General features: G+C 60.4%; 3 protein-coding genes across 13 annotated transcripts in view; all 3 read left to right on the plus strand.

Moving 5' to 3' along the window:
• Nucleotides 1-136: 136 nt before the first annotated feature.
• Nucleotides 137-4,996, plus strand: PYCR1 (pyrroline-5-carboxylate reductase 1). Of its 8 annotated transcripts, none has more exons than XM_037737169.1 (8): nt 137-244; nt 884-1,009; nt 1,199-1,311; nt 1,923-2,102; nt 2,291-2,512; nt 2,692-2,784; nt 2,921-3,084; nt 4,008-4,996. In XM_037737169.1, exons 2-8 carry the CDS (start codon nt 943-945, stop codon nt 4,171-4,173), a joined length of 1,005 nt encoding a protein of 334 aa, XP_037593097.1. In that variant the 5' UTR covers nt 137-244; nt 884-942; the 3' UTR covers nt 4,174-4,996. The 8 variants fall into 8 exon arrangements, with proteins under 8 accessions (XP_037593097.1, XP_017380320.1, XP_017380318.1 ...); XM_017524831.2 differs by having other exon boundaries at nt 138-244; nt 1,241-1,311; XM_017524829.2 differs by lacking the exon at nt 137-244 and adding an exon at nt 475-506.
• A 4,410-nt stretch (nt 4,997-9,406) lies between these two features.
• MAFG (MAF bZIP transcription factor G) lies at nt 9,407-18,517 on the plus strand. 3 transcript variants are annotated; one of them, XM_017524836.2, is made up of 4 exons: nt 9,407-9,615; nt 13,597-13,661; nt 13,750-15,055; nt 15,101-18,517. In XM_017524836.2, exons 2-3 carry the CDS (start codon nt 13,626-13,628, stop codon nt 14,200-14,202), a joined length of 489 nt encoding a protein of 162 aa, XP_017380325.1. In that variant the 5' UTR covers nt 9,407-9,615; nt 13,597-13,625; the 3' UTR covers nt 14,203-15,055; nt 15,101-18,517. The 3 variants fall into 3 exon arrangements, with proteins under 3 accessions (XP_017380325.1, XP_037593101.1, XP_017380324.1); XM_037737173.1 differs by lacking the exon at nt 9,407-9,615 and adding an exon at nt 9,997-10,020; XM_017524835.2 differs by lacking the exon at nt 9,407-9,615 and adding an exon at nt 12,567-13,477.
• Nucleotides 18,518-18,587: 70 nt separating this feature from the next.
• SIRT7 (sirtuin 7) overlaps nt 18,588-21,959 on the plus strand; it is a 6,618-nt gene continuing 3,246 nt past the window's right edge. Inside the window, exons 1-5 of one of the 2 annotated variants that reach the window (XR_001823957.2) lie at nt 18,588-18,748; nt 18,820-18,957; nt 19,070-19,174; nt 21,132-21,202; nt 21,300-21,372. Coding sequence is in view for 1 of the 2 variants with exons in the window: in XM_017524826.2 (XP_017380315.1) it covers nt 18,593-18,748; nt 18,820-18,957; nt 19,070-19,174; nt 21,132-21,202; nt 21,300-21,372 (543 nt within the window). In the remaining variant the exon portion in view is untranslated. The remainder of the gene's footprint in view (nt 18,749-18,819; nt 18,958-19,069; nt 19,175-21,131; nt 21,203-21,299; nt 21,373-21,959) is intronic. The other variant, XM_017524826.2, reaches the window with a different exon arrangement.

The following is a 21,959-nucleotide window of genomic DNA, read 5'->3' on the forward strand; positions in this document are numbered from 1 at the left end:
CACGGGCGGGCTCCCCTCACACGGGGGCTCCCCTCACACGGGGGCTCCTCTCACGGGCGGGCTCCCCCCACACGCGGGCTCCCCCCACACGGGTGGGCTCCCCCCACACGCGGGCTCCCCCCACACGGGGGCTCCCCTCACGGGCGGGCTCCCCTCACACGCAGGCGCCCCTCGGACCGCCCCTCCGCCAGCGTCCTCAGACCCCCGGTGCAGGTCCCGGGAAGCGCTACTCAGAGAAGCGCGGGTCGGGGCCCAGAGCGGAGGGGCGCGTGCCGGGGGCGGCGTCCGTCGGGGCGTTGGGGGTCCCGCGGGGCGCGAGAGGGGCGGGTCCGGCGGGCGGCGGGGGAGCGGGCGCGGATGATGCAACCGCCCGGGCGCCGCCGCGCGCTCTGATTGGCCAGCGCCTGGGAGCCGCGCCCGGATTCGCCAGCGCGGCGGGGGCGGGGGCGGGGTGTGGGTGCCGCGTGGCGGGCGCGGCGCTGCGGGCTGGGGAGGACCTGCGCGGGGTAGCTGGGCTGGGATCGGGCTCTGGGAATGGTGGGCGGCGGCCCCCGGGCGGGTAGCGACGGTCGCCCAAGTCCGGGCGGGGTGGGCGCCGAGACGGGAGACCCCCGGGCGCCGGGCCCTCCCCGGACTTCCCCCTCCAGTCAGCTCCTCTGCGGAGCCTCGACCCCTCCAGTGGGTGCAGGACCCTCGGCGGCACCCGGGGATCGCCGCTCTGTCCCGGGGCCCCGGAGCAGTTAACGGGCCGGGGCTACGGACAGCAAAGTGGAAAGTTAGACCAGCTGGGACCCAGGGCGGTGGGCACGCGGCCGTGGGAGGAGCGGCCGTGCTGGCACTGCCTCCCCAACTTGCTTTTGATCCTGCCGGTCTCGTCCCGCAGCTGCCTCTGCAGCGCCGGTGCCAGCTGTGGGGGCTTTCGGCCAGGGCTCTCCGGACAGCATGAGCGTGGGCTTCATCGGTGCTGGCCAGCTGGCTTTTGCCCTGGCCAAGGGCTTCACAGCAGCAGGTAGGCCCCTGGGTGGGGCACGGTGAGGCCCAGTGGGAGAGGCTGGCCTCTTTCCCCTTCTGCGGGGATGGGGGCTGAAGGTGGGGGACTAGGTCTCAAGGCCTGAGTCCTGGGGGAACTGGCAGCTTGTGTGTATTTGGGGCTTTAGGTGTGCTGTCTTCCCTCCTTCCTGGGAATGGGGAGGGACAGAGGCCAGAACTGGCCATGAAGAGGAACTCTTTCCCCTCTCAGGCGTTCTGGCTGCCCATAAGATAATGGCCAGCTCCCCAGACATGGACCTGGACACCGTTTCTGCCCTCAGGGTAGGTGCAGGTGGAAGGGAGGAAGGAGCCTGAGTCCCTGTGGGGCTGAGCATGGAGAGGCAGGAGTGTGTGCTGCAGCCCCCACCCCAGTGAGGGCAGGGTCCCTGGCCTGGGGTTTCCTGCCCCCTCACCATGCCGATTGCTCTTGGGAGCTGGGTGGTGGGAATGTGTACAGCTGATGGAAGTGCTGTTCTGGAATGCAGTTTCCCTGCACAGGGTTAAAGTTTGAGCAGGGCTCCTCTGGGGGCCTGGCAGGTGGGTCCACAGCCTGGCAGCCAAAAAGCACACCTGGGGATGGCAGGCACACCACTGAAGACCACCACTCACACATTGAGGGCAGGGGTCTGGGTCGGCAGTCTGAGAGAGGTGACAGGGCGGTGGCGTTGATGGAGGCTCTTTTTCTGTCTGCAACAGGAACACATTCCACAAAGAGTTTTTCCTCAATTTCTGGGTGGGAAGGGTAATCGAGGGGGTGGTCAGAGCCCTGAGCCCCCAGCCCTGCCCACCCCCAAATCCAGCATTCTCTGTGCCATTCTACCTGTGGGGCCCTTGGCTTTGTGGGGGTGCGGACAGTCATAGGACCAGGCTGAGCCCACTTGTTGCCTCCGCAGAAGATAGGGGTGAAGCTGACGCCCCACAACAAGGAGACGGTGCGGCACAGTGATGTGCTCTTCCTGGCCGTGAAGCCACACATCATCCCCTTCATCCTGGATGAGATAGGCGCCGACATTGAGGATAGGCACATTGTGGTGTCCTGCGCAGCCGGTGTCACCATCAGCTCCATCGAGAAGGTAGCACTGCAGGCCCAGCGGGGTGTGGAGAGGGTGGACTGGAGCCCTGGCCCTCAGTGCTTCCGTTTTCATCTGCAAAAGGGTTGCAGTGTCCCAGCCCACCAGGAGAACTTGGGCACTGCTCGGTGGGGTAAGTGCATCTAGGCACTGTGTCCAGGGCCAGACTGACACACTGGTTTCTCCTCCAGAAGCTGTCAGCATTTCGGCCAGGTCCCAGGGTCATCCGATGCATGACCAATACTCCAGTCGTGGTGCGGGAGGGGGCCACTGTATATGCCACAGGCACACACGCCCAGGTGGAAGATGGGAGGCTCCTGGAGCAGCTGATGAGCAGCGTGGGCTTCTGCACGGAGGTGGAGGAAGACCTGATCAACACCGTCACGGGGCTCAGTGGCAGCGGCCCTGCCTACGTGAGGACTGTGGGGGCAGCTGGTGGGAGCAGATACTTCCCAGGACCACAGGGTGCATCTGTCCCTGCCCCCCTGGGAGGACCAGGGTGGAGGGCTGCAAGCCTGTGGGAACTGGAGTTTGCCCAGAGGGGAAGGAAGAGAGGCCCAGGACAGAGACTCAAGGTGCCTTCTCCCCACAGGCGTTCACAGCCCTGGATGCCCTGGCTGATGGGGGCGTGAAGATGGGGCTTCCAAGGCGCCTGGCAGTCCGCCTCGGGGCCCAGGCCCTCCTGGTCAGTGTGTTTCCTGACCCTCTGGTGGGGCTGCATTGGGAGCAGCTGAGTGGGGAGTCAGAGGGTGCTGTGGTGGCTGGGGCAGTGCACTGCAGAAACAGGTGGGTGCCCACAGCCGTCAACCTTCTGGCTGCAGGGGGCTGCCAAGATGCTGCTGCACTCGGAACAGCACCCAGGCCAGCTCAAGGACCACGTCTGCTCTCCTGGTGGGGCCACCATCCATGCCTTGCACGTGCTGGAAAGTGGGGGCTTCCGCTCCCTGCTTATCAACGCTGTGGAAGCCTCCTGCATCCGCACACGGTGGGCCCCCGATCTGCGTGCATCCCTGGTTACGTCCTGGCATGGCAGAGGCCTCCATCTCACACACATCTGCTCATTCACACACTCAGCAGATATGTATTGCGCTCTGGCCTGGCGTTGCGCAGGACACGGGGGGCCCTGAGGTTCCCTGGGGGGTTATTGTGGGCAGTGCCCCCCACCTTCCATTTTCTGTGAGAAGCGGACATCTACAGAGGGACCCAGATGTCCTGCCCTGTGGTCCCCACATAGGTCCACCGTCATCACAGCCAGGAGGGTTATTCCAGCCGGGGGCCACACCAGTGGGGTGGCAGGGTGGCCAGGCACATCAGGAAACCTCTGTGGGCCAGGTTCCACTTTCTTCCTTCTCTCACTGGGGGATTAAGTAAGTTAGACCAGCCGGACATGCAGTAGCATCCAGGCACAAGGAAAACTCCATGGAAAGTGAAACAGAAGCAAAGAGCAGGAGAGAGACGGAGTTTGCTGTTTGCCCGGGATCCCACAGCTGATCAGGGCCAGGCTGGGAGTCGCTGTCCCCAGTTCAGGTTTGCAGGGTGGGTGAGGGCATCTTTCTTGCCACGCTGGCCGCTCTCCAGCCCAGACACCCTCAGACTCTGCTGAGTGCCAGCGTGTGACAGTGAGGGGCCTGCAGGGGAGATGGGCATAAACCCACATCCCATGGTGGGGCCATGAGGACTCAGTATGGGGGGCCCTGTGGGGAGATTTGGTGATGCCAGGCTGATTTGAATGAGGTGAGAGGGAACTGAGCAGCTGTGCAGGAGTGGGTCACTGGCAGAGGGAATGAAATGTGCTGAGGTGGGGGTGACCGCATTGCCCAGGCCTGACTGGCACTGGGAGCTGTGGCTTCACTCCCACCTCCCGGGTGCACACTTGTGCTCCGAACCTAACCTCTCCCACCTCTCCAGGGAGCTGCAGTCCATGGCTGAGCAGGAGCAGGTGTCCCCAGCCGCCATCAAGAAGACCATCCTGGACAAGGTGAAGCTGGACTCCCCTGCAGGGGCTTCTCTGTCGCCTTCTGGCCACACCAAGCTGCTCCCCCACAGCCTGGCCCCAGCAGGCAAGAAGGATTGATGCGTCCTGCCTGCCCACCATCCTGCCTCCACCTTCTCTTCTCTCCTCACTAGAGGGGTTGGGGGTCCCCGAAGTGGCCCACTGCCTGTGGCCTGGATGAGTGCAGGGGGACCGCTGGGGACATAGCCAAGGAGGAGCCTCATCAATTCTCACTGGAAATTTCTGTGATCTCCAAGTGCTTCCCACCCCAGAACAGGGGTGGATTCCCCAAGCTTAACCTCCTTTCTCCTCTCTCCCAAACTATGTCAGGACCACCTTCCTCTAGAGCTCAGGAGCCCGGAGGGTCTTCACCCACTCCTACCCCAGTGTCAGCTGGTGTGGGGGGCTCCTTCCTGAGTGCAAAGGTCAAGGACCCCCTCTGTGAAGGCTTAGCGGAGGTGGGATCCCACCTTGCCTCCTACCCACTCCCTGCTCTCCACTCAGGTAGAAACCTCTTCTTCCCATGTAAGAAGGACCAGAGGGTCCCTGGCATCCCACACCCAGTGTGGCTCCTCTTGGCTGCCATGCACCCAGAAGCCATGGACATTTGGGGAAAGGGGTCCTTGGGGTGCTGGCGAACTTCCTGTGGCCATCGCCTTCAGCTCCTGACCTGCCTGGTAGGGTGCTATCACTTCTGTCCTGGCCCTTTAAGTTTTATAAATTGGTTTCCAGTCCCCAGTGCCCTAGCTTATTCTGCCACATGAGGAGGGAGGATCTACCTGGGAGGGAGGGTGGTTATTGTGGATGGAATAGTGGGGGCCTTCAACTGATGAGACAAAGCCTGCCCACATCTTGGAGTGCATCTGCCTTACTGATTAAAATGTCAATGTAATCTAATGCAAAAGTCTGCAAATTCAAGTGTTAGTGTCATGCAAAACCAACCCCCTACCAGAAACAGAATAATGTTTGACCAAACTCCCAGGCACCCTGTGGCCCAGTCAGGTGAACACGTACTCTCAGCCATCCCAGGAGGCCACCAGATTGGAGGAGCTGCTGAGGGTTGGGTTCCTTCAACCAACACACTGAGCATAGAGACAGCAGAATAAGGCCCCCCTTCCCTCCAGAGGCAGTGCACACTGTGTGAAGGGAGCTGCGCCAGGTGGCCACAGGGTGTCAAGGTGTATGTGGGGGTCCAGGGTATGCAGGGGGGTCAGGGTATGCAGGGGGGTCAGGGTGTGCAGAGGGGTTCAGGGTATGTGTGGGGGCAGGGCCTGCTGGGAGGGGTCAGGGTGTGTAGGTGTCAGGAGAGCTGAGCAGCTTTCTGGGAACTTCATCCCAGGAACTCATTTCCAGAGACCCCACAGACCCACTGCAGAACCCTGCTTGGCATGTATGAGGTGTGTGGAGGGGCACTTGGGGGATAGAATCCAGCCCTTTCCCTCTGAGGGAGGGAAGACAGGCAGGGAACAGGGAGAAGACATTGCAGCAGGGCAGATGGCATGGCTGCACCCTCCACAACTGCCACAGTGGCAAGTCCCAGCCGTTCCCCACCATACTGAGCACCCACCACACTCAGGCACAAAGGAGAGGGTAGATGGGGTGAGCACCTGCTGTCTGGCCGGGATCTGGCAGTGCAGGAGCTAGGCGGGGGACACAAATGGCCGGTGCTGGGCTGGGAGTCCCTGCAGGCTCCCTGAAGGCCCCCCTGCCGTGTGGGTGGATGTGGGATCAGGGCGGGTGGGAAATGTACCTGTAACAGGGCTGTGAGCAACAGAATCACCCTTGCCCCAGCAAAGACCCTGGCACCCCCCACCCGGGCAGAGGTACCCCCAGAAGAGATCGTCCCACAGGCCACATGCCTGCCCCAGGACCAAAGCTGCCCCTGACTGCTTCCATTGCATCAAAGGCAGTTTCCCTGCCAGCACTCACTCTCAGGATGCTGACGCAGAGCAAGATGAGGGTCGCAGAGCTGTCAAAGGTGTTTCTGGTCCGGGGACACGAGGGAAGGCAGCAGGCGACATGGGTTTCAAGAGAGGCAGACAGGTCTTGGGCCTCAGATGAAGCACAAGGAGGTGGGTAGGTGTACAGAGGCATTTGCTTCAGCAGGTGGGCCCCAGGAGCCTTCCTGCTGTGGTTCCTGATTAAGCAGAGGCCAGAGGCAGGGACTCAGGTAGAGCCAGACAGACTCCACAGGCTCGTGACACAAGTGAGAAATCTGGGAAGCTACGTGAGGCAGGCTGTGGGGAGGTGGACACCCAGGAAGCCACTGAGAGTGTGAGGACAGACCCAAGCTGGATAGGAACACATTCCATGTGGGTCTGCAGCAGGTCGAGGAGGATCGCTTTGGGGGGCAAGGACCCATGAATCCTGCTGGGAAGCGTGGAAATGCTGCCAGGCTGAGGAGCCCTCCATGGGGCTGCGGGCTGAATGGTTGATGCCTTCCCTGCCCGTGTTACCAGCAGTTCTGACACCTCTCAGTTCTGGAAAGCCTCCTCCAAAAATGAAGCAGTTTGGAGTGAGTCACCAGCAGGCCAGGTAAGCCCTGATAGAGGAGCTGCGACCTCTGCTTGGTTCAGCTTCTGCCCCAGTTGATTTTTTATTTTATTTAACTTTTACTTTTTTTATTTAAGAGATAGGGTCTTTGTTGCCCAGGCTGGACTGCAGGGGTATGACCACAGCTCACTGCAGCCTGCATACAACCCCTGGGCTCAAGCGACTCTCCCACCTCAGCCTCCTGAGTAGGTGGGACTACAGGCATGCACCACCTTGCCCAGCCCTGGGGTCAATCGATCCTCCCACTGCCTCCCAAAGTGCTGGGATTACAAGTGTGAGACACCGCACCTGGCCTGCTGGTTTCTTGGTTGGAATTGCCCTGACTCTGGCTTGCCCGTTGGGGCCCTTGCTCTGCCCAATGCCTCTCCAGTGCCCAGCTGACTCCTGTCCCTGGTGCTTGTGCAGGACAGGCTCAGGCGCCAGAATGAATGGGTCAACAGCCCCTGACCAGGCAGAGATGGGAAATGTCCACCCTGGGAGGGACCTGCCTGGAGACCAGGGCTGGACTGGACTCCTGCCCATCCCATCCATCTTTCTGGGTGTGGACCCCAGCACCTGCTGCTCTCAGGAGGAACCAATGGGGTCCTCGGGTCAGTCCACAGAAGGCACGGCCTGGCCAGAGGGTGCCGGGGAGGTGCATGTGGGAGGAGGGCTTCCAGCCGCAACAGGAAATGAGCTCGCGGAGGTGCAGAGAAGTCCAGACAGGGAGCCAGGCCTGCAAGGCGGCACTTACAGCTGGTTGTGGAGACGGCTGTGTGGTGTGAGAGGGATGCTCAGAAACCCGCAGGCCTGTCTTGCAGTATCCCCTCTCTGTAGAGCAGCCTTTTGCTGTTCCAGTGGCCTCATGGACTTTGGCCCAAACACAGCTGCCCCACTATTTCCAGGGACAAGTATCCAGGCTGTCCGTGGGGAGCTGGCCAGGAGCTGCTGGGCAGATGAGGAGATCTTTGTGCAGAGCCATTGGCGGCCCTCACTCACCACAGAACGCATTGGGCTCTCTGGAAGTACGGGGAGACAGCTCCTGGGGGCTGGCTTGGGCTGTATCCCCTGGCACCTCCCCTGGCACCTCCCCTACCTCAACACCTCCTCTACAAACCACCATCTGCTACTCCGCAGGTGGCCTGGGACCCCACCCACCCCAAGAAGTTTCTGGGGTGATGGGCAGCAAAGGAGCCTGGGCAGCTCCCGGAGTGTCTTCCCCCCCACCCCTCCCGCCCATCTCTCTGACACTGACCATCGAGGGGAGGAGTGAGGCTCCTTCCTAGGAGGAGACAGCACCAGTGAGGATGATTCATAAATGCATTCCCAGTCCATGCTGATGTGTAAATGAGAGCGGGTTCGACCCTGTGAGGAGGAGTCGGGGTGCCAGACGTGAGTGGGAACAGCCTGGTGAGTGTCAGCCCCGGAGTGTGGGCTGCCAGCCCCAGGGCCAATCATCCCTGACTCCTCAGGGCGCCGCTGAGGCTCCAGCTCCCGCTGTGTGGCACCGCGGGCGGGTCCTGAAGGAGACTGGGTGGGGGGCAGGTCCCTGCTGCATGGACCCAGCCCTCACAGCCAAGCAAGGCACGACCTCACGCTCTGACAGAGCAGGTTGGCTAGAGGCTCAAGGCGCCCTCCCCGAGCCAACCCAGTGGGGTGTGAGGAAGAGGACGGGACCCGGGACAGGGCTGCACTCCCGGCCTCAGGGACCCGTGTGCTGGTTTGTACACTAAGGTCGAGGCCTCCGAAGCCACACCAGGAGCATATAATGCCCCTATAGCCTGTGACACTCGGGCTGTGCCCAAAGCAGGGGGTACAGGTCCCTAACGGCTAGGAACACAACCGTAAGAACCAGATGCAGCCCCACAGCGCACACGGCGACCACGTGCTGTGGCAGGGACGGGCCTGGGGACGCTTCCGAGCCTTACACCGCGCGGCTTCGGGACTCCAGGACAGGCCTTTATCCACCTGCATCATTCACGGATTGACGGATGGAGCCCAGGAGGATCCCACAGCCCGTCTCCGCCCCTCCCTCCTCCCGCTCATCTGCTGGCGGGGTGGCCACCCTTCCCCTTCCCGGCTTCACAGCTGCGAAGGGAAAAGGGTGCAGGAAAAGTCAGAAGCGGGATCCCCCTCAGCTTCCCTTCTCCCCGAGTCCTCGCCCCTTCCGCCGGGCACCTCCCACAGCCGGGAGGTCTCCCCTGGCGGAGCGGCCGAACCCAGCGCGGAGCTCTGGGCACACGTGGCGCAGGAGGGACCCGGGAAGCCTGGGGTCGGCTGCGGGCTGGAGTCAGTGCCAGCTGCTGTAAGCCGCCAGGCCGTCCCCGCCCCGCGCCGCTCCCAGACCCTGGAGTTGGAATCGCGGGGCCCCGGCGGCGCCGTCCCGACGCAAAAGCGCCTCTGCCGGGCAGGACTGGGGCAGGCGCAGCCACCACTCGAGGGGACGCACGCGGAGTCCGCCCTCGCTCGCGCACTCGAGCTGAGAGACGCCGCCGGCGCCCGCGAGCTTGGGCAGGGTCCCCGGACGGCTTGCGCAGGAGCCAGGTGAGGCGGGCGCGGGCTCCGGATCCCGGGGATCCGGAGGCTGGGGATCCCGGGGACTAGGGGTGGGGACCGGCCCCTGAGACCCCGCCCAGCGCGCGCCGGCCGGTGTTGCCAGGGGCGACGGCGAGCGCGTTGCGCATGCGCGGCTCGCCCGCCCGCCGCCGCGCCTTCCCCTTTAAGCGCCCGCCGGCCGCGTCGCCGCTTCATGAATGGAGCCCACGTGACCAAACATCATGTGACGTCTGTGGAGCGGCGGCGGCGGCGGCGGCGGCGGATCCCGAGCCTGGTCCGGCCCGGCCTTCCTAGCGCACTCGGCCCGGCCCGCGCAGGCGGAGAGTCCCCCGAGCCCCGGGCCCGGACCCCTCTTGCCGGTCCCAGCCCCGCGCGGCCTCGGAGCGCGCGCGGCCCCGCCCCGCCCCGGCCTCGGCCCGCCGGGCCCGCAGTGTGGTGAGTGCGGCGGCGGCGGCGGCGGCAGCGGGCCCGGGCGGCGGGGGCGGCGCGGCGGGGGCCGAGGGGGCCCGCGGGTCGGGCTCCTTCCGCGGCTCGGCTGGCGGCTGAGGGCCTGGAGGCGGGGGCCGCTGGTTTCAGGGCTGCCGCGCACCCTGCTGGCGGCCCGTGCCTCGATTTCCCCAGCGGTCAGAAGCCAGCTCCTGCCCCTGCCGCCCGGGTGCTGGGGGTGGGCCGCGGGCGGCGGCAGACCCGCAGAGCCGGGCGAGTGCGGGGCGGACTCGGAGACCCGAGCTTCCTGGAGGGAGGGGCGCCAGGCGCTGGGAGGAAAGGGTGGGGTCGAGCGAGGCGCCCGGGGGTCCGCGTCAGGGCCCGGCGGCTGGTCTGTAGCTGCTGATTCATCAGGTGGCCGCGTCTGCGCTCCCCGGGCGCCGGGGTCTGCGGCGGCCCAGGAGGGGAGCGGCTGTGGTGGGGGGCGGCGGGGAAGATCCTGCATCGCCGGCTCGGGCTCGGGCTCGGGCTCGGGCGTCACTCGCGTGCCAGAGCCCAGAGGGAGACTTGCTGAGTCATCAGCATGAGGTCACTCGGTGCTCAAGCTGATACCGGAGGGGATTGGAGCGAGGGGCCTCAGGGACTGAAAGGCCGCCAACGGGAGGTGGGAGGGAGCCGTGGAGATGTGGGAGGGGGCCGGGCCCCGCGCCTTCGGGTGCCTGTTTAAGTGAGGGCCGAGCGATCCTTTCGAAGGCAGGAGTGCTTGAAGAGGAAGTGGGGGTGGCTTATTGCAGGTGTTCTCCCGGGATCGAAGGTGAAGCCCCGGGCCATCCACCGGTTCCCAGGCGGCTCTTCTCCGGCAGCTGGTCCTGGTCCCACGTCCGGAGCAGTTTCCCAAACTGGGAAATAGTTCCCTGGGAGGGGAGGAGCTTCGGTGGGCTGTGCTAGCCAAAGGGGAAGTCGGCTTTCCCTGGGACTGGCCTGTCTGGACAGCCCCTGGCCAGAGATCCAGGCCCTGGGAGAAAGAGGGGTGTGTGTACCAAGCCCTGGGTGACAGTGGGCAGGGCAGGGCAAGGAGGAAGCAGGGCAGGTCTACCAGGAAATTGCAAGGGGGAAGAAGCAGCCTTGCCTCTCTCCCCAGTTGGCCTTGGAGTCTGGGTTGAGACTGAGTGGTGGGAGCTTAGGGGTGCCTAGCCTTGGGCTGGTGTGGAAGGCATAGGGTGGCAGAACGCAGCACCCAGTCACCCCAGAGTTGTCCATACCTGAAGTCAGGTCTCAGTGTTGTGTGAAGTTAGCAAAGAGAATGGCCCTGCTGGGTGTCTGGCCTGGTGGCCCAGAGGACGTGTGCCAGGATGTTTGGGAAGTGGCAGCCTGGGAGTCATGTGGCCTGAGCCACCTTTCCTTGGGTATGTGGAGATTCGTGAAGGTAGCCTTCCTTTGCCCAGGGGTTCATGGCTGCGTTAGGCCACTTTGTGGTATTTCCTCAGGAATGCCCACACAGAGTACATGTCTACTCTCATTGAGCCCTGGGGCTTATAGATTCCAGATGTTTCGATACTTCCGCTGACCTTTGGTCTGGAGTTTTACGCCCTGGGAAAATGCAGGGCCCTGGAGGGGCATTTGTGATATTCTCAGTCACTTATGTATCAGTGGAAACTGAGTTTTAGATTCTGTTCAAAGAGTGACTTTGAGGAGCTGAGCGCTTCTGCAGCAGGTGGATCCAAGGGTGGGATGACAGCAGAGGCCACAACTTCCAGGGAGTTTCGGCCACTGGGCTTTGCAGACTAGTGGGGCTGTCTTTGTTCAGGCACAGGAGTTCCACTTAGCCAAAGGGAGATGGAGCTCCCAAACCTCCTTCCCTTTCCTGACTCTCAGTGTGAAATGGGTGGCCCAGGTACTTTGGTGGGTTGGGGAGCCGTGATCACCTGTGCCTCCTGTGTGAGGTGGGTTCAGCCTTTGGGGGAGCAGAGGATGCCTGATCAGCAGAGGATGTCTGGCCAGCCTTCAGGGTGGAGGAGGGTTGGGTTGGGGCCAGCTTCTCCTTAGTCCTTCATCTGCTCTGTCCCTCTCAGCCCAGCTCCAGAGGCTGTCCCTGCTCAGCGTGTGTCCCAGCTTGCCAGAGGCTAGGTCAGGAGCCTGGAAACACTGGCTGTGCTCAGGCCTGCCCCTCCCCCACCCTAGCACACCTTTGATTAAGAGGTGATTGGCTGCACTCGTGCTGAGTTCAGGCCTTCTGCAGAGGGCAAAATCTGTCGAGGAGGCAGTTTTCCGTGTGATCTCTTCAGGAAGTCACCGCTGTCATTGTGCTTAGCAGCAGGGGTGGGGGTGATGGGGGTGGGAGAAGCTGGTGCCAGGACAGTGTCTCTACACTCTGACTTGCACTCAAGGCTGGGGGGCCCCTGCCGTGCTTGGCTGAGGCCCTGTCTCCTGGGGCAGTGTGGTGCCGGTTATGTAGGAAAGAGCTCCTGTGGGCCTTCTGACCTCCAGCGCAGGTCTTCCCCGTCCTTTATCTGGAAGAATCCAGTGGCTGGAGCCTTGGCACCTTGCCTCTGAGATGGCTTGGCTGTGGGGAGGGGTCTCTGACCTCCCCTCCCTGCTGTGTGGGTTCAGCCTCACCTCCTGATCCAAGGCTGGGTGAGGTGGGGTCTCCACCCTGGTGAGGACGTGTGCTTTTGCCTGGCCACACTTCAGCAACTGGTGAGAGAAGTCCCCCAGCCCATAATTTCCTGAAGTGCTCCTGGCTGCTCTGGAGGAGACTCCCATCTGTCTGCATCAAACCTGGAAAGTGGGGGATAGAGCGTGGGGCCGGAGGGTCCATGCCCAAGGGTATGGTGGGAGCTGGGCTGAGCCAGGAATCCCAGATGGGTTTCTGGGATGAGGTGCACAGAAATGTCCTTGGCAAGAAAGTGAGCTGCGTGCTGGGAGGACCCCAAGTGGATGAGTTGGTTCTTTAGTTTTTGTTCCCTGGCTCTGTGGGCACTGACCCGGGGCAGGGGGCCAGAGAGCAGGCTGCCTGAGGGGCTGACTCCACCAGCCTCCAGTTGGGCAGGCCCCGGGGTGGCTCACTGTGGGAGAGCTTGTGAAACACCCTGGATGGGGTGGGGCAGGGGCTGCTTCCTGCAACCCAAAGCCACAGGATGGTTACTCCATCCGTGGAGGAGGCAGGCGGAGAGGGCCAGAGGGGCCTCGGGCCAAGCTCCTCCCAGCTGATGGCTTGCCACCTGGAAGGTGGGGGAACTCCCTGGCCAGTCTGGCCAACAGACCAGAGCTAGCTGGACGGCCCACCCCCAGCTACTCAAAGTTAGGAGACTCTGGGAGAATCGGGGCTCCCTACAGCCTCCTCTCTGGCCCAGTCCCCAGTGGGGCCCCTGTGCACCCAGGGAGCAGGGGGCTTTGTCCCAGGCTGGCTCAGGGGAGGTGGCTGAAGGAGGTAGGACCCCGGAGGATTCATGCACAGGGTCCCTGGCTGGCCCTCACCTGCTATTGGCCAGGCTGGCCTTTCTGGCCCCCAGCAGCTCGGCTGCAGCTCTCCTGGGGCGCTGTTGGCTGGCGGGCCCAGGGAGTGCGGGCGCGGTGAGGGAGCAGGGAGGCAATGTGCTGAGTCAGCGTGACTCGCCAGGAACAGCCGTGCTCTGGGGCAGTGCTGGGGTTATTTTTAAAGCTCCCGGCTTCCTTCTAGGCCTGCCCCTCCCAAGTCTTATTCCTTCTAATCTCTCCCGCGCCCCTTGTCTTGCGTCTGCCTCTCTTAACAGCCTTCAGTTCCCCTTCTCCCATTAGACCTTCCTGACCTCCCACCTGGTTCTCTAGGGGCAGGGTGGACAGGAAGCAGCTCAGCCCAGCCTGGGAGAGGCCAAGGGCTGCCTCTGATCAGGTATTGGGCCTGGGTACCTGGGCAGAGGCTGGGGCGGGCTGTGCGGCAGGGGCTCTGTGAACTGGGGTGGGGGGTGAGGCTGGTCTCCAGGGTACTGACCTCTGCTCTGTGTCTTGTAGAGAGCGCCTGCTCGCTGTGCCCCCGGGTTATGACGACCCCCAATAAAGGAAACAAGGCCTTGAAGGTGAGTGGGGAGGGACAGGGAACCTTCAGGCTGGGGTGGCGCCGTGGGCATGCCTGCTTGGCCTGTGACCCTGTGTGCTGTGCCCCAGGTGAAGCGGGAGCCAGGTGAGAATGGCACCAGCCTGACTGATGAGGAGCTGGTGACCATGTCGGTGCGGGAGCTGAACCAGCACCTGCGGGGCCTGTCCAAGGAGGAGATCGTCCAGCTGAAGCAGCGCCGGCGCACGCTCAAGAACCGCGGCTACGCTGCCAGCTGCCGTGTGAAGCGGGTGACGCAAAAGGAGGAGCTGGAGAAGCAAAAGGCAGAGCTGCAGCAGGAGGTGGAGAAGCTGGCCTCGGAGAACGCCAGCATGAAGCTGGAGCTCGACGCGCTGCGCTCTAAGTATGAGGCGCTGCAGACCTTCGCCCGGACGGTGGCTCGCAGCCCTGTGGCGCCGGCCCGGGGCCCCCTTGCTGCCGGCCTGGGGCCCCTCGTCCCAGGCAAGGTGGCTGCCACCAGCGTCATCACAATAGTAAAGTCCAAGACGGATGCCCGGTCGTAGGGACGCGCATCTGCCCAGGCGGGTCTTTGCGGGGCCACTAGGCACATGGCGAATTCGGCTGCCCTGTCCCTCTGTTTCCTTCTCTTTCCTCCCTCTCTTCCCCGCCCTTCTCTCTTCCCTGCAAAGCACAACCTGTACCCCAGGGGCACCAGGCTGAGCCCCTTTGATCTCGTCATTGTCGTCGTGTGTTTTGTATGTTGGGATTGGTCAGTTTGGCGGTGACGTGGGGTCGCCCCAACCCTTTTTGTACCAAGGCCATGCAGGCTTGGAGCCCAGAGTTGGTGCGGTGGGAATGGACTTCAGAGAGATGCAGGGAGAGAGACGGAGCTGGCACGCTGGGCCTCTCGTGTCCCTGAGCAGTGAGGGTTCCCGTGTGCTCTCCCGGGCTGGGAAGGATTCACTCTCTTTAGCCCCAGGAGGGCAGCTCAGCTCAGCTCAGCCCAGCATGAAGAGACGGGCTGTGTTCTGAGAGGAGGGCATGGCCTTGAGGGCCCTGATGGGGGGACCGCCAGCCTGGGCGCAGTGGTGCTGGGGCCAGGGGCTGTGCGCTCAAGCCTGACCCGTTGCACTGAACAAGACCAAATCGCTGGTTGTGCGCTTACGTGAGGGTGAGTCCCGTGTGCCCTGCGATGGGTCCCGTGTCACTGTTTACATGACCTATTTGTGTGGTTATATAGCCCTTTATTTAAAAGAGAGAAGTTCCTTTTACAAAGTTATTAATTATATGTTTAAAAGTTAAAGAGAAAAGCTGCAGAGTATTTATAAAACTGTCTTTTAGAAAAAAAAAACAAGCAAGAAGACCATTTGACCATGTCAATGGAAAAAGGAAGAAAGTATAATAGAAACTTTGCTAGTTAAAAAAGAAAAAAAAAAAAAAAAAAAAAAAAAACAATTTTAGTTTAAAAAAAAAAAAAAAAAAAAACAAAAAAAATCCCTTTCTTGTAAACTTATGGACAACTCTTTGTGGCTGTTGGAGTTTAGTTTTTATATACACAGAGTTATCAGACATTATTTATAAAACTTAGTTTAAAAAAAGACAAAAAAAAAAAAAAAGCCAAGCGGTGAACCGACCAGAAGGCCGTCCTCTTTGATATCTTTTGCAATTGTACCGAAAGTGACTTACTCCTCTGCCCTTCCTGCTTCCGTCTCTTGCCGGTGCCGTGGTGTTGTCCGTGCCTGGTGAGGTTTTGTGCAGCGGTAAAGTGCTGGTGCTTCTGGTGACCTTTGACCTGTGGGTGTCACTTCTTGTGTCTGTTTTCCTGTGTTTGTTTTTTGGGTTTCGTTGTGCTTTTGCTTCTGCTGGCTTGCTGGACCTGGGCTGGGGTGCCAGGGGGCGCCTGCTTCGTCAGAGCTCAAGGAGTCTGTGCCCACCACCAGCCCCTGGTCCCTAGGAGGTGAGATGTGGGGCTCTGTCATGCTCACCCCATTGAACCTTGGCTACATCTATGTCTAGGGCTGGGGCTGATGCTGTGGCACAGTAGGTAACACTGGGGGTCCCTTGGGGCCCCCCACGCTGCTTCCACACCCACCACCTCTGGCCTTGGGCGGTGGTGGTGCAGGGACCAAGGAGTCACTGTGGGTGGCCACAGGACTGTGGCCACGCTTTCCCTGGCCGTCTTCCTCTGGCCTCTTCACATGGGGCCTCAGCTGGGAACCCCAGGGGCCCGCACCGTGGGCTACAGGTTCCACTGCCTGCTTGATCCCTGAACTGTTTCCATGCTGCGGGGTGCTTCCAGGCAGAGTGGTGGGGGGTCTCCACCAGTGCAGACAAGGGCTACGATCTCCAGGGCCGGGTCTTACCCTTCTCCGCTGGCCCATCCTGGCAGCTCTTGGCTTCAGGCCTTCCTTCTGCCTCCCTTTGGGATCTGTCTTCCAGGGATCAGCTGCTTGGCTTCACTGGGGGTGCCTCCCTCTGGGGGCCCAGCCTGCCTCTTGCTCCCAGTTCCTCGCCAGAGGCTGCTGCCCTTCTCGGCTGGGCTCAGGAGGCTCCTGGTAGGCATATGATGGGAAGGGGTGCACCCACACACCCCCAGGAGGCTACAGCTCTGTGTCTGGCCGTGTGAACCTTGACCTTTCACCAGGGTTGCTGGTTTCTTCTCTGTGGGGCCCAGTCTCCTGTAAAGCACAGAAATGTGGGCTGGTGAGATGAAAAAAACTGGCTGACAGGGCTTAACCTTGTGGGTGGTGGGATTTTCATCCAAGAGTTTGGCCTGGTGTGCCTGTGAGATGTGAACAGGGATGTACCATCAACACTTGTCTTAATGAGCTTCTCTTTGCGCTAGGTGTTCAGGGACAACTCTTGTTTCTACCTGGGCCAGCCTGAAAATGGAAATGTTGACTCTAGTCATTTAGTGACTTTATCCTCCTCCCCCCAGTCTAGTTTTGTCTAACTAGAATCCAGGCATTAGTTGGAATCATATCATAAGTATCTATGAAGAAAATGTCATGATCTGCCTTGGAGCAGGGAGGAACAGGCCCTCCTTGTCCTTTTGTGGCCCCCACTTTTGTCCTGGCTGGGGGTAGCCATCCATTTTGAGCACCTCTGCCAGGCTGCAGACCCGGAGGCAAGGGAGTGCAGAAGAGGAGGGTGTGAGGGTGGGCGCAGGCCGAATGGAAGGGGGAGTCCTTGATGTGTTGGCAGAAGAGGCTTCTGGAGTGTTGAGGCCATACCTCCTTTCAAGAGCTTTGGATTTGGAGCGACTTCCCTAGGTGTAGGGGAGTGTTCCTGTCTCCTGTCGGGCCAGCCCTGTGGAGCCACTGCATCCCTCTTCCCCTTCCCCTGGATTTCCTGACATAGATGCTGTGTTCATGTGCACATGTGAGTGTGCTGTCCTTCTGATATCTTCATCCCGCTTTCCTACTGAGAAAAGGGTGAGAAGAGGGTGGTGGCCTCCTCTTCTCACCTCAGGTTTTCTGACACAGCGAATTGAGGGCTATGGCCAAGGCCGGGTCTCAATCTTGTCCGCCAAGTAAACCATGATGTATGTCTTCCCTTCCACCTTGACTTTGCCCCAACTCCTCCCTTGCCCTAACATGGATACTCAGATTTCAGAGAAATGCCCAGTGGGGACAGGTCAGCTCTCACCCAGAGAGTGAGGGCCTGGCTGCTGCTCCGGGTGGTGCTGGTGTTACTGGGGCTTCAGCTCTTGGTGCATGTTTCAGATATGTGTGCACACTTCTGACCAGCAGCAGCAGCCTCAATGGTCAGTGCCCAGCCCACATCCCTGAGGAGCTGCAGCCTGCTTTGGGACGATGGTGAGGTCCCGTGTTGTCCTTGCTTCCTCCCTCTCTGGAGTGGCCACTTGACCAAAGCTCCCATCCACATCTGGAAAGTCTGAGCCTCAGCCTGCTACACCTTTTCCGCTCTGGGATCTTGTGTTACTTTTTTAGGCTGTGGTTTGGTGAAAGGAACCAACACATTAACGATTTTTCCCCCCAGAAGCCACTGAATAATTCTTTTGGCATATTTTTGCCTTCCTGTTGGCTGTCTGGCCTTGGAGCAGGTGGGGAGAGTGGAGTGCATAATCAATGCCACACAGAGGCAGGGTGTGTCTAAGAGACCCATGCCTGGCCTGTCTCTGGCCTGTGTCCTGGGCGTGTGCTTCCCCTGCCAGACCAGTCCCACACATTTCCACCCTGCCCCTGCAGCAGCAGCTTTGATACCATGAGTGTCCCTTGAGTCTGAGATACAGTGTGAGAGTGTATCCCCTATAGACTGTGAGACCTCCCTGTTCTTGGTGACCCCAGTTGGGCTTTAGCCCCTCCAGCAACCTGTGTCCCAGCCTTGCCCTTCTTCCCATCCCCTCAATCTGCTAGTCCCTGAAGCCTTTAACCAAACGGGAGTGGGTTCAGAAAGCCTTCTCCTGGCAACTTAGGGCAACAGGACAAGGGCTGCCCGCGTGTCCAGCCCTGTTGCTCTCCTGGCGCTGAGAGGTGGGTCCAAGCAGAGTTGATCAGTCCCTGCCTGCCCTGCCTAGGTCTAGCCAGGGTAGGCTGTGTGTGGGAGAGGACCTCGGGATCTGCTGGGGTGGAATGGAGGTTATTAAAGATCTAAGTGAGGAGGGGCTGGGGTTTGGATGCGGGGTGAGGCCCGAGAGCTCACACTTCGTGTAGGGCTGGTGGGGGCCTGACCTCCCGCAGGGCAGTGGCCTTAGTGCCCCACCCCTGCCCTGCGCAGTATTTATTGCTAAATTATTGTCCAGGAGGGGCAGCACTGGGCTTGGCCCCCCGGGTATTTATTGCTGTACATAGTGTATGTTTGTGATATATAAGGTTTTCTTTATTTTGTATATGATCAATAAACCTTTTAAAGAGACTGACAGGTGCTTCTTTGGAGTGACGCGGTGGGCGGGGCCGGAAGAGGTGGGGGGGGTGGGAGCCCGGCTTACGCATGCGCCCTGGGTGCGGCCTGCCCTGCGAGGCGGAAGCGGAAGCGCGGGTCTCCCGGGGAGCCATGGCAGCCGGAGGTCTGAGCCGCTCGGAGCGCAAAGCCGCTGAGCGGGTGCGGAGGCTGCGGGAGGAGCAGCAGCGGGATCGCCTCCGCCAGGTACGCAGCCGCCGCTCCCCGGTCCAGCCATGGCCGGCCCCCGCTGCCGCTCACCGCCCGCCTGCCCGCAGGTGTCGCGCATCCTGAGGAAGGCGGCGGTGGAGCGCAGCGCCGAGGAGGTCCGGCTGCTGGCGGAGAGCGGGGACCTGGTGACGGAGTTGCAGGGCCGGAGCCGGCGGCGCGAGGGCTTAAAGCGGCGGCAGGAGGAGGCGAGTTCAGCGCGCGGCGGCCGCGGGCGCCTCGGGTTTCGGGAGCAGCCGGGGCGACGGGCGGCCCAGGGTGGAGCGACCCGGAGCGGTGACCACCCTGGCGTCTCGACAGGTGTGCGACGACCCGGAGGAGCTGCGGGGGAAAGTCCGGGAGCTGGCCAGCGCCATCCGGAACGCCAAATACTTGGTCGTTTACACAGGCGCGGGAATCAGCACGGTAGGGAGGGAGGCGGGGGCTGGTGGGGGGTGCCCCTTCTGGGAGGTGGACCCCAGGACGGAGTACACGCTCCAGTTGGGTAACTTCCCAGTCGCGAAAAACTCGCCTTTAAAGCAGCTCTAAGGTTTTTTCCTTTTTTAGAAAAACACGAAACGACCAAAACTTACCTAAGGTAAAGACTTCTTAAACGCTTGGCCTCTATTACAGCCAGTTAAAAACAAAAAAGGAGATACAAATGGGAGGTAGTAGCCAACTGCTCTCAGGCACCCCCAGGCTATGTGGACAGAGTTAAGCCCCAAATTGTCTTGTGATTCTCCACTCTGTTCTCTCCATGTTGAGGGAGGATAAATAGAAAGTGACACAGTAAGAGTCAGAATATACCAGGTGAAGGAGAGAATTGCAATGTGTTTTGAGAAGTTTCACTGACAAGCTCTCCTGGGCTGTGAGACATCACTGGCTTCGAAAATGTAGCTGGCACCTTGTCCGTCGAGTCTAATGGGTGAGTGTGGAGTGCTAGGCACGCCTGGGCATAGCAGATCTGAACGCCAGGTGATTTCTGTTCTCAGGAAGCCTTTAGATGACAAGAATCAGGCATGTGAACAAACAACTGTAAGGTAAAGCTGGCTGTGCTGGGTCACTAGAACAAACCCAGACACACACACCCCGTCCTCATGGAATTGGGAAACCTACCTGGGTTGGCTTTTTGTGGGAGGTGGCCATGAATTGGGCCTTGAAGAAGAGAAGGTGGGAATGAGGCACTCCAAGCAAAGAATAATAGAGGCTCAGCAGCAAGAATGCAGAAAAGGAGTTCACTGTTGACTTAAATACCTAGAGCCCTTGGGGTTTGGGTCTCCTACCTCCACAGTCACATGTGAAAGTCCAGTCATGCTGGGCACAGTGGCTTACGCCTGTGATCCCAGCACTTTTGGAGGCTGAGGCGGGTGGATCACGAGGTCAGTAGTTCGAGACCAGCATGGCCAACATGGTGAAACCCTGTCTCTACTAAAAATACAAAAATTAGCCAGGCATGGTGGCCGGTGCTTGTAATACCAGCTACTTGGGAGGCAGAGGCAGAAGAATCACTTGAAATGGGAAGGTAGAGGTTACAGTGAACAGAGATCTCGCTACTGCATTCCAGCCTGGGCGAAAGAGCAAAATTCCATCTTAAAAAAAAAAAAAAAGTCCAGTCATATAATTATATAGCAATCATGTGACCTCTTACAGAGAGCTTCCAGTGGCAACTGAGAGCACATGCAGCTCGTGGATTTCAGTTACTGTTTGAGGTTCCCCTTTTGAATGTGACTGTCTGAATACTGCTGTCCAGGGTGGGTGCGTGTTTCTGAGTTTAAGCAGGAGTTGGGAAATGACTTCCCCAGCAGGAAGCACAAGACACCTTTATCCTGTCATGTCTTCTCTATCCTTCTCTGGGCCTCAGTTTGTTTCACAGGATTGGAAACCTGGGAAGTTAGATGCTTATCTCATCTGGAGAGGTGGTTCTGCCTTTGTTAAGGTGGAGTAGGAACCCTTAGCATCAGGATATGAGAATGGACATTTGCCTGCCCCCACCTAGGGATTCACCATTTGCTAAATGTGTGAGCTGTGGGCTCGGCCCTGGGGACGCTTAGGAACATGACTCGTCTTCTCTTGCCATGTGGAGGACACCTGTGCCACAGAGCCCAGCTTTGTGCTTGGTGCCAGAAAGGCTCCCAGAGGGCTGTGTTTAGCCTGGAAGGATGAGCCGGGCCAGGCGGGAAACGGAAGTCCAGGTAGAAGGGAGGGGCCGAATTGCGGTACACACCATATGGGCTCAGGCAGGTCAGCCTGTGGAATGAATAGAGGCCAACGTGCAGGCCAGCCCGGACTAAGCAGGAGGGACGATGGCTCCCTGTTTCTGGGAATTCTGCCAGTACCTACAGTGGTGCCTTTTACTTGGCTTGCCTTTTTTCTTGACGTGCAGGCAGCCTCTATCCCAGACTACAGGGGCCCTAATGGAGTGTGGACGCTGCTTCAAAAAGGGAGAAGTGTTAGGTAAGTGGGTCAGGCGTGGCCTCCCACGTGGGCTGAGCAGGGGCAGTGTGGGCCCGAGCTCCAGCTCCCCTCACCTTGCCTTCCTTCCGCCTGGCAGTGCTGCGGACCTGAGTGAGGCTGAGCCAACCCTCACCCACATGAGCATCACCCGTTTGCATGAACAGAAGCTGGTAAGAGCCCAGGGCGGCTGGTACACTTGGCAGAGCACATTGGTGCCCAGTGGGCAACTGCATCCTACCTTTGTCTGCCACTTGACTCCCATGATGAGCACCCACCAAGCAGGTTAGACCCCAGGTTGGATCCTCCCCTACTTCCTCTCCAAGACAGAAGGGCAGCGCCCCCTCTGAACCATCTCATCCACAGCCAGCCTCAGGCCCAGAGCTGTTGGTGGCCTTTCCCCTTCGCGATTCCTTTGCATTTTTCTGTGGATCTCAGAAGCCATCCTAGTCACAGGGGAGGCTTGTAGGAAGTCTCTGGGGACCTTCTGCTGAACACCCTCAACCAAGGCGCGGGAAGGGGTTGATCTGCTTGGGTCCGCAGGGACCTGAAACATCATGACCCACGAGAGCATGGATCCAGGGCGGAGTGGCCCTTGCCAAAGCCTGGAGCCACTTCCCAACCTTGCTGGGACGGTGCAGCCTCTTGCCCTCCCAGCCACTCTGGGTGCATCAGGGCTGGAGGAAGGGCACAGCGCCACCCACCATAGGCCCTCTTGAGTCTTGATGGTTGGACCCATGGTGTGTTGTGCTTTTTTTTT

Source organism: Cebus imitator, unplaced genomic scaffold (assembly GCF_001604975.1).
Source record: "Cebus imitator isolate Cc_AM_T3 unplaced genomic scaffold, Cebus_imitator-1.0 Scaffold36, whole genome shotgun sequence".
In the NCBI taxonomy this organism is placed as follows: Eukaryota; Metazoa; Chordata; class Mammalia; order Primates; family Cebidae; genus Cebus; species Cebus imitator.

Excerpts from the sequence above, each read along its gene's own strand:
- PYCR1 (XM_037737169.1), top strand. The coding sequence starts at position 943 with ATGAGCGTGGGCTTCATCGGTGCTGGCCAGCTGGCTTTTGCCCTGGCC. Across the intron at positions 1,010-1,198 it reads CAAGGGCTTCACAGCAGCAG|AGGCCAGAACTGGCCATGAA; the intron begins GTAGGCCCCTGG and ends GGGGAGGGACAG. Across the intron at positions 2,513-2,691 it reads GTGGCAGCGGCCCTGCCTAC|GCGTTCACAGCCCTGGATGC; the intron begins GTGAGGACTGTG and ends TTCTCCCCACAG.
- MAFG (XM_017524836.2), top strand. The coding sequence starts at position 13,626 with ATGACGACCCCCAATAAAGGAAACAAGGCCTTGAAG. Across the intron at positions 13,662-13,749 it reads AAGGAAACAAGGCCTTGAAG|GTGAAGCGGGAGCCAGGTGA; the intron begins GTGAGTGGGGAG and ends GCTGTGCCCCAG.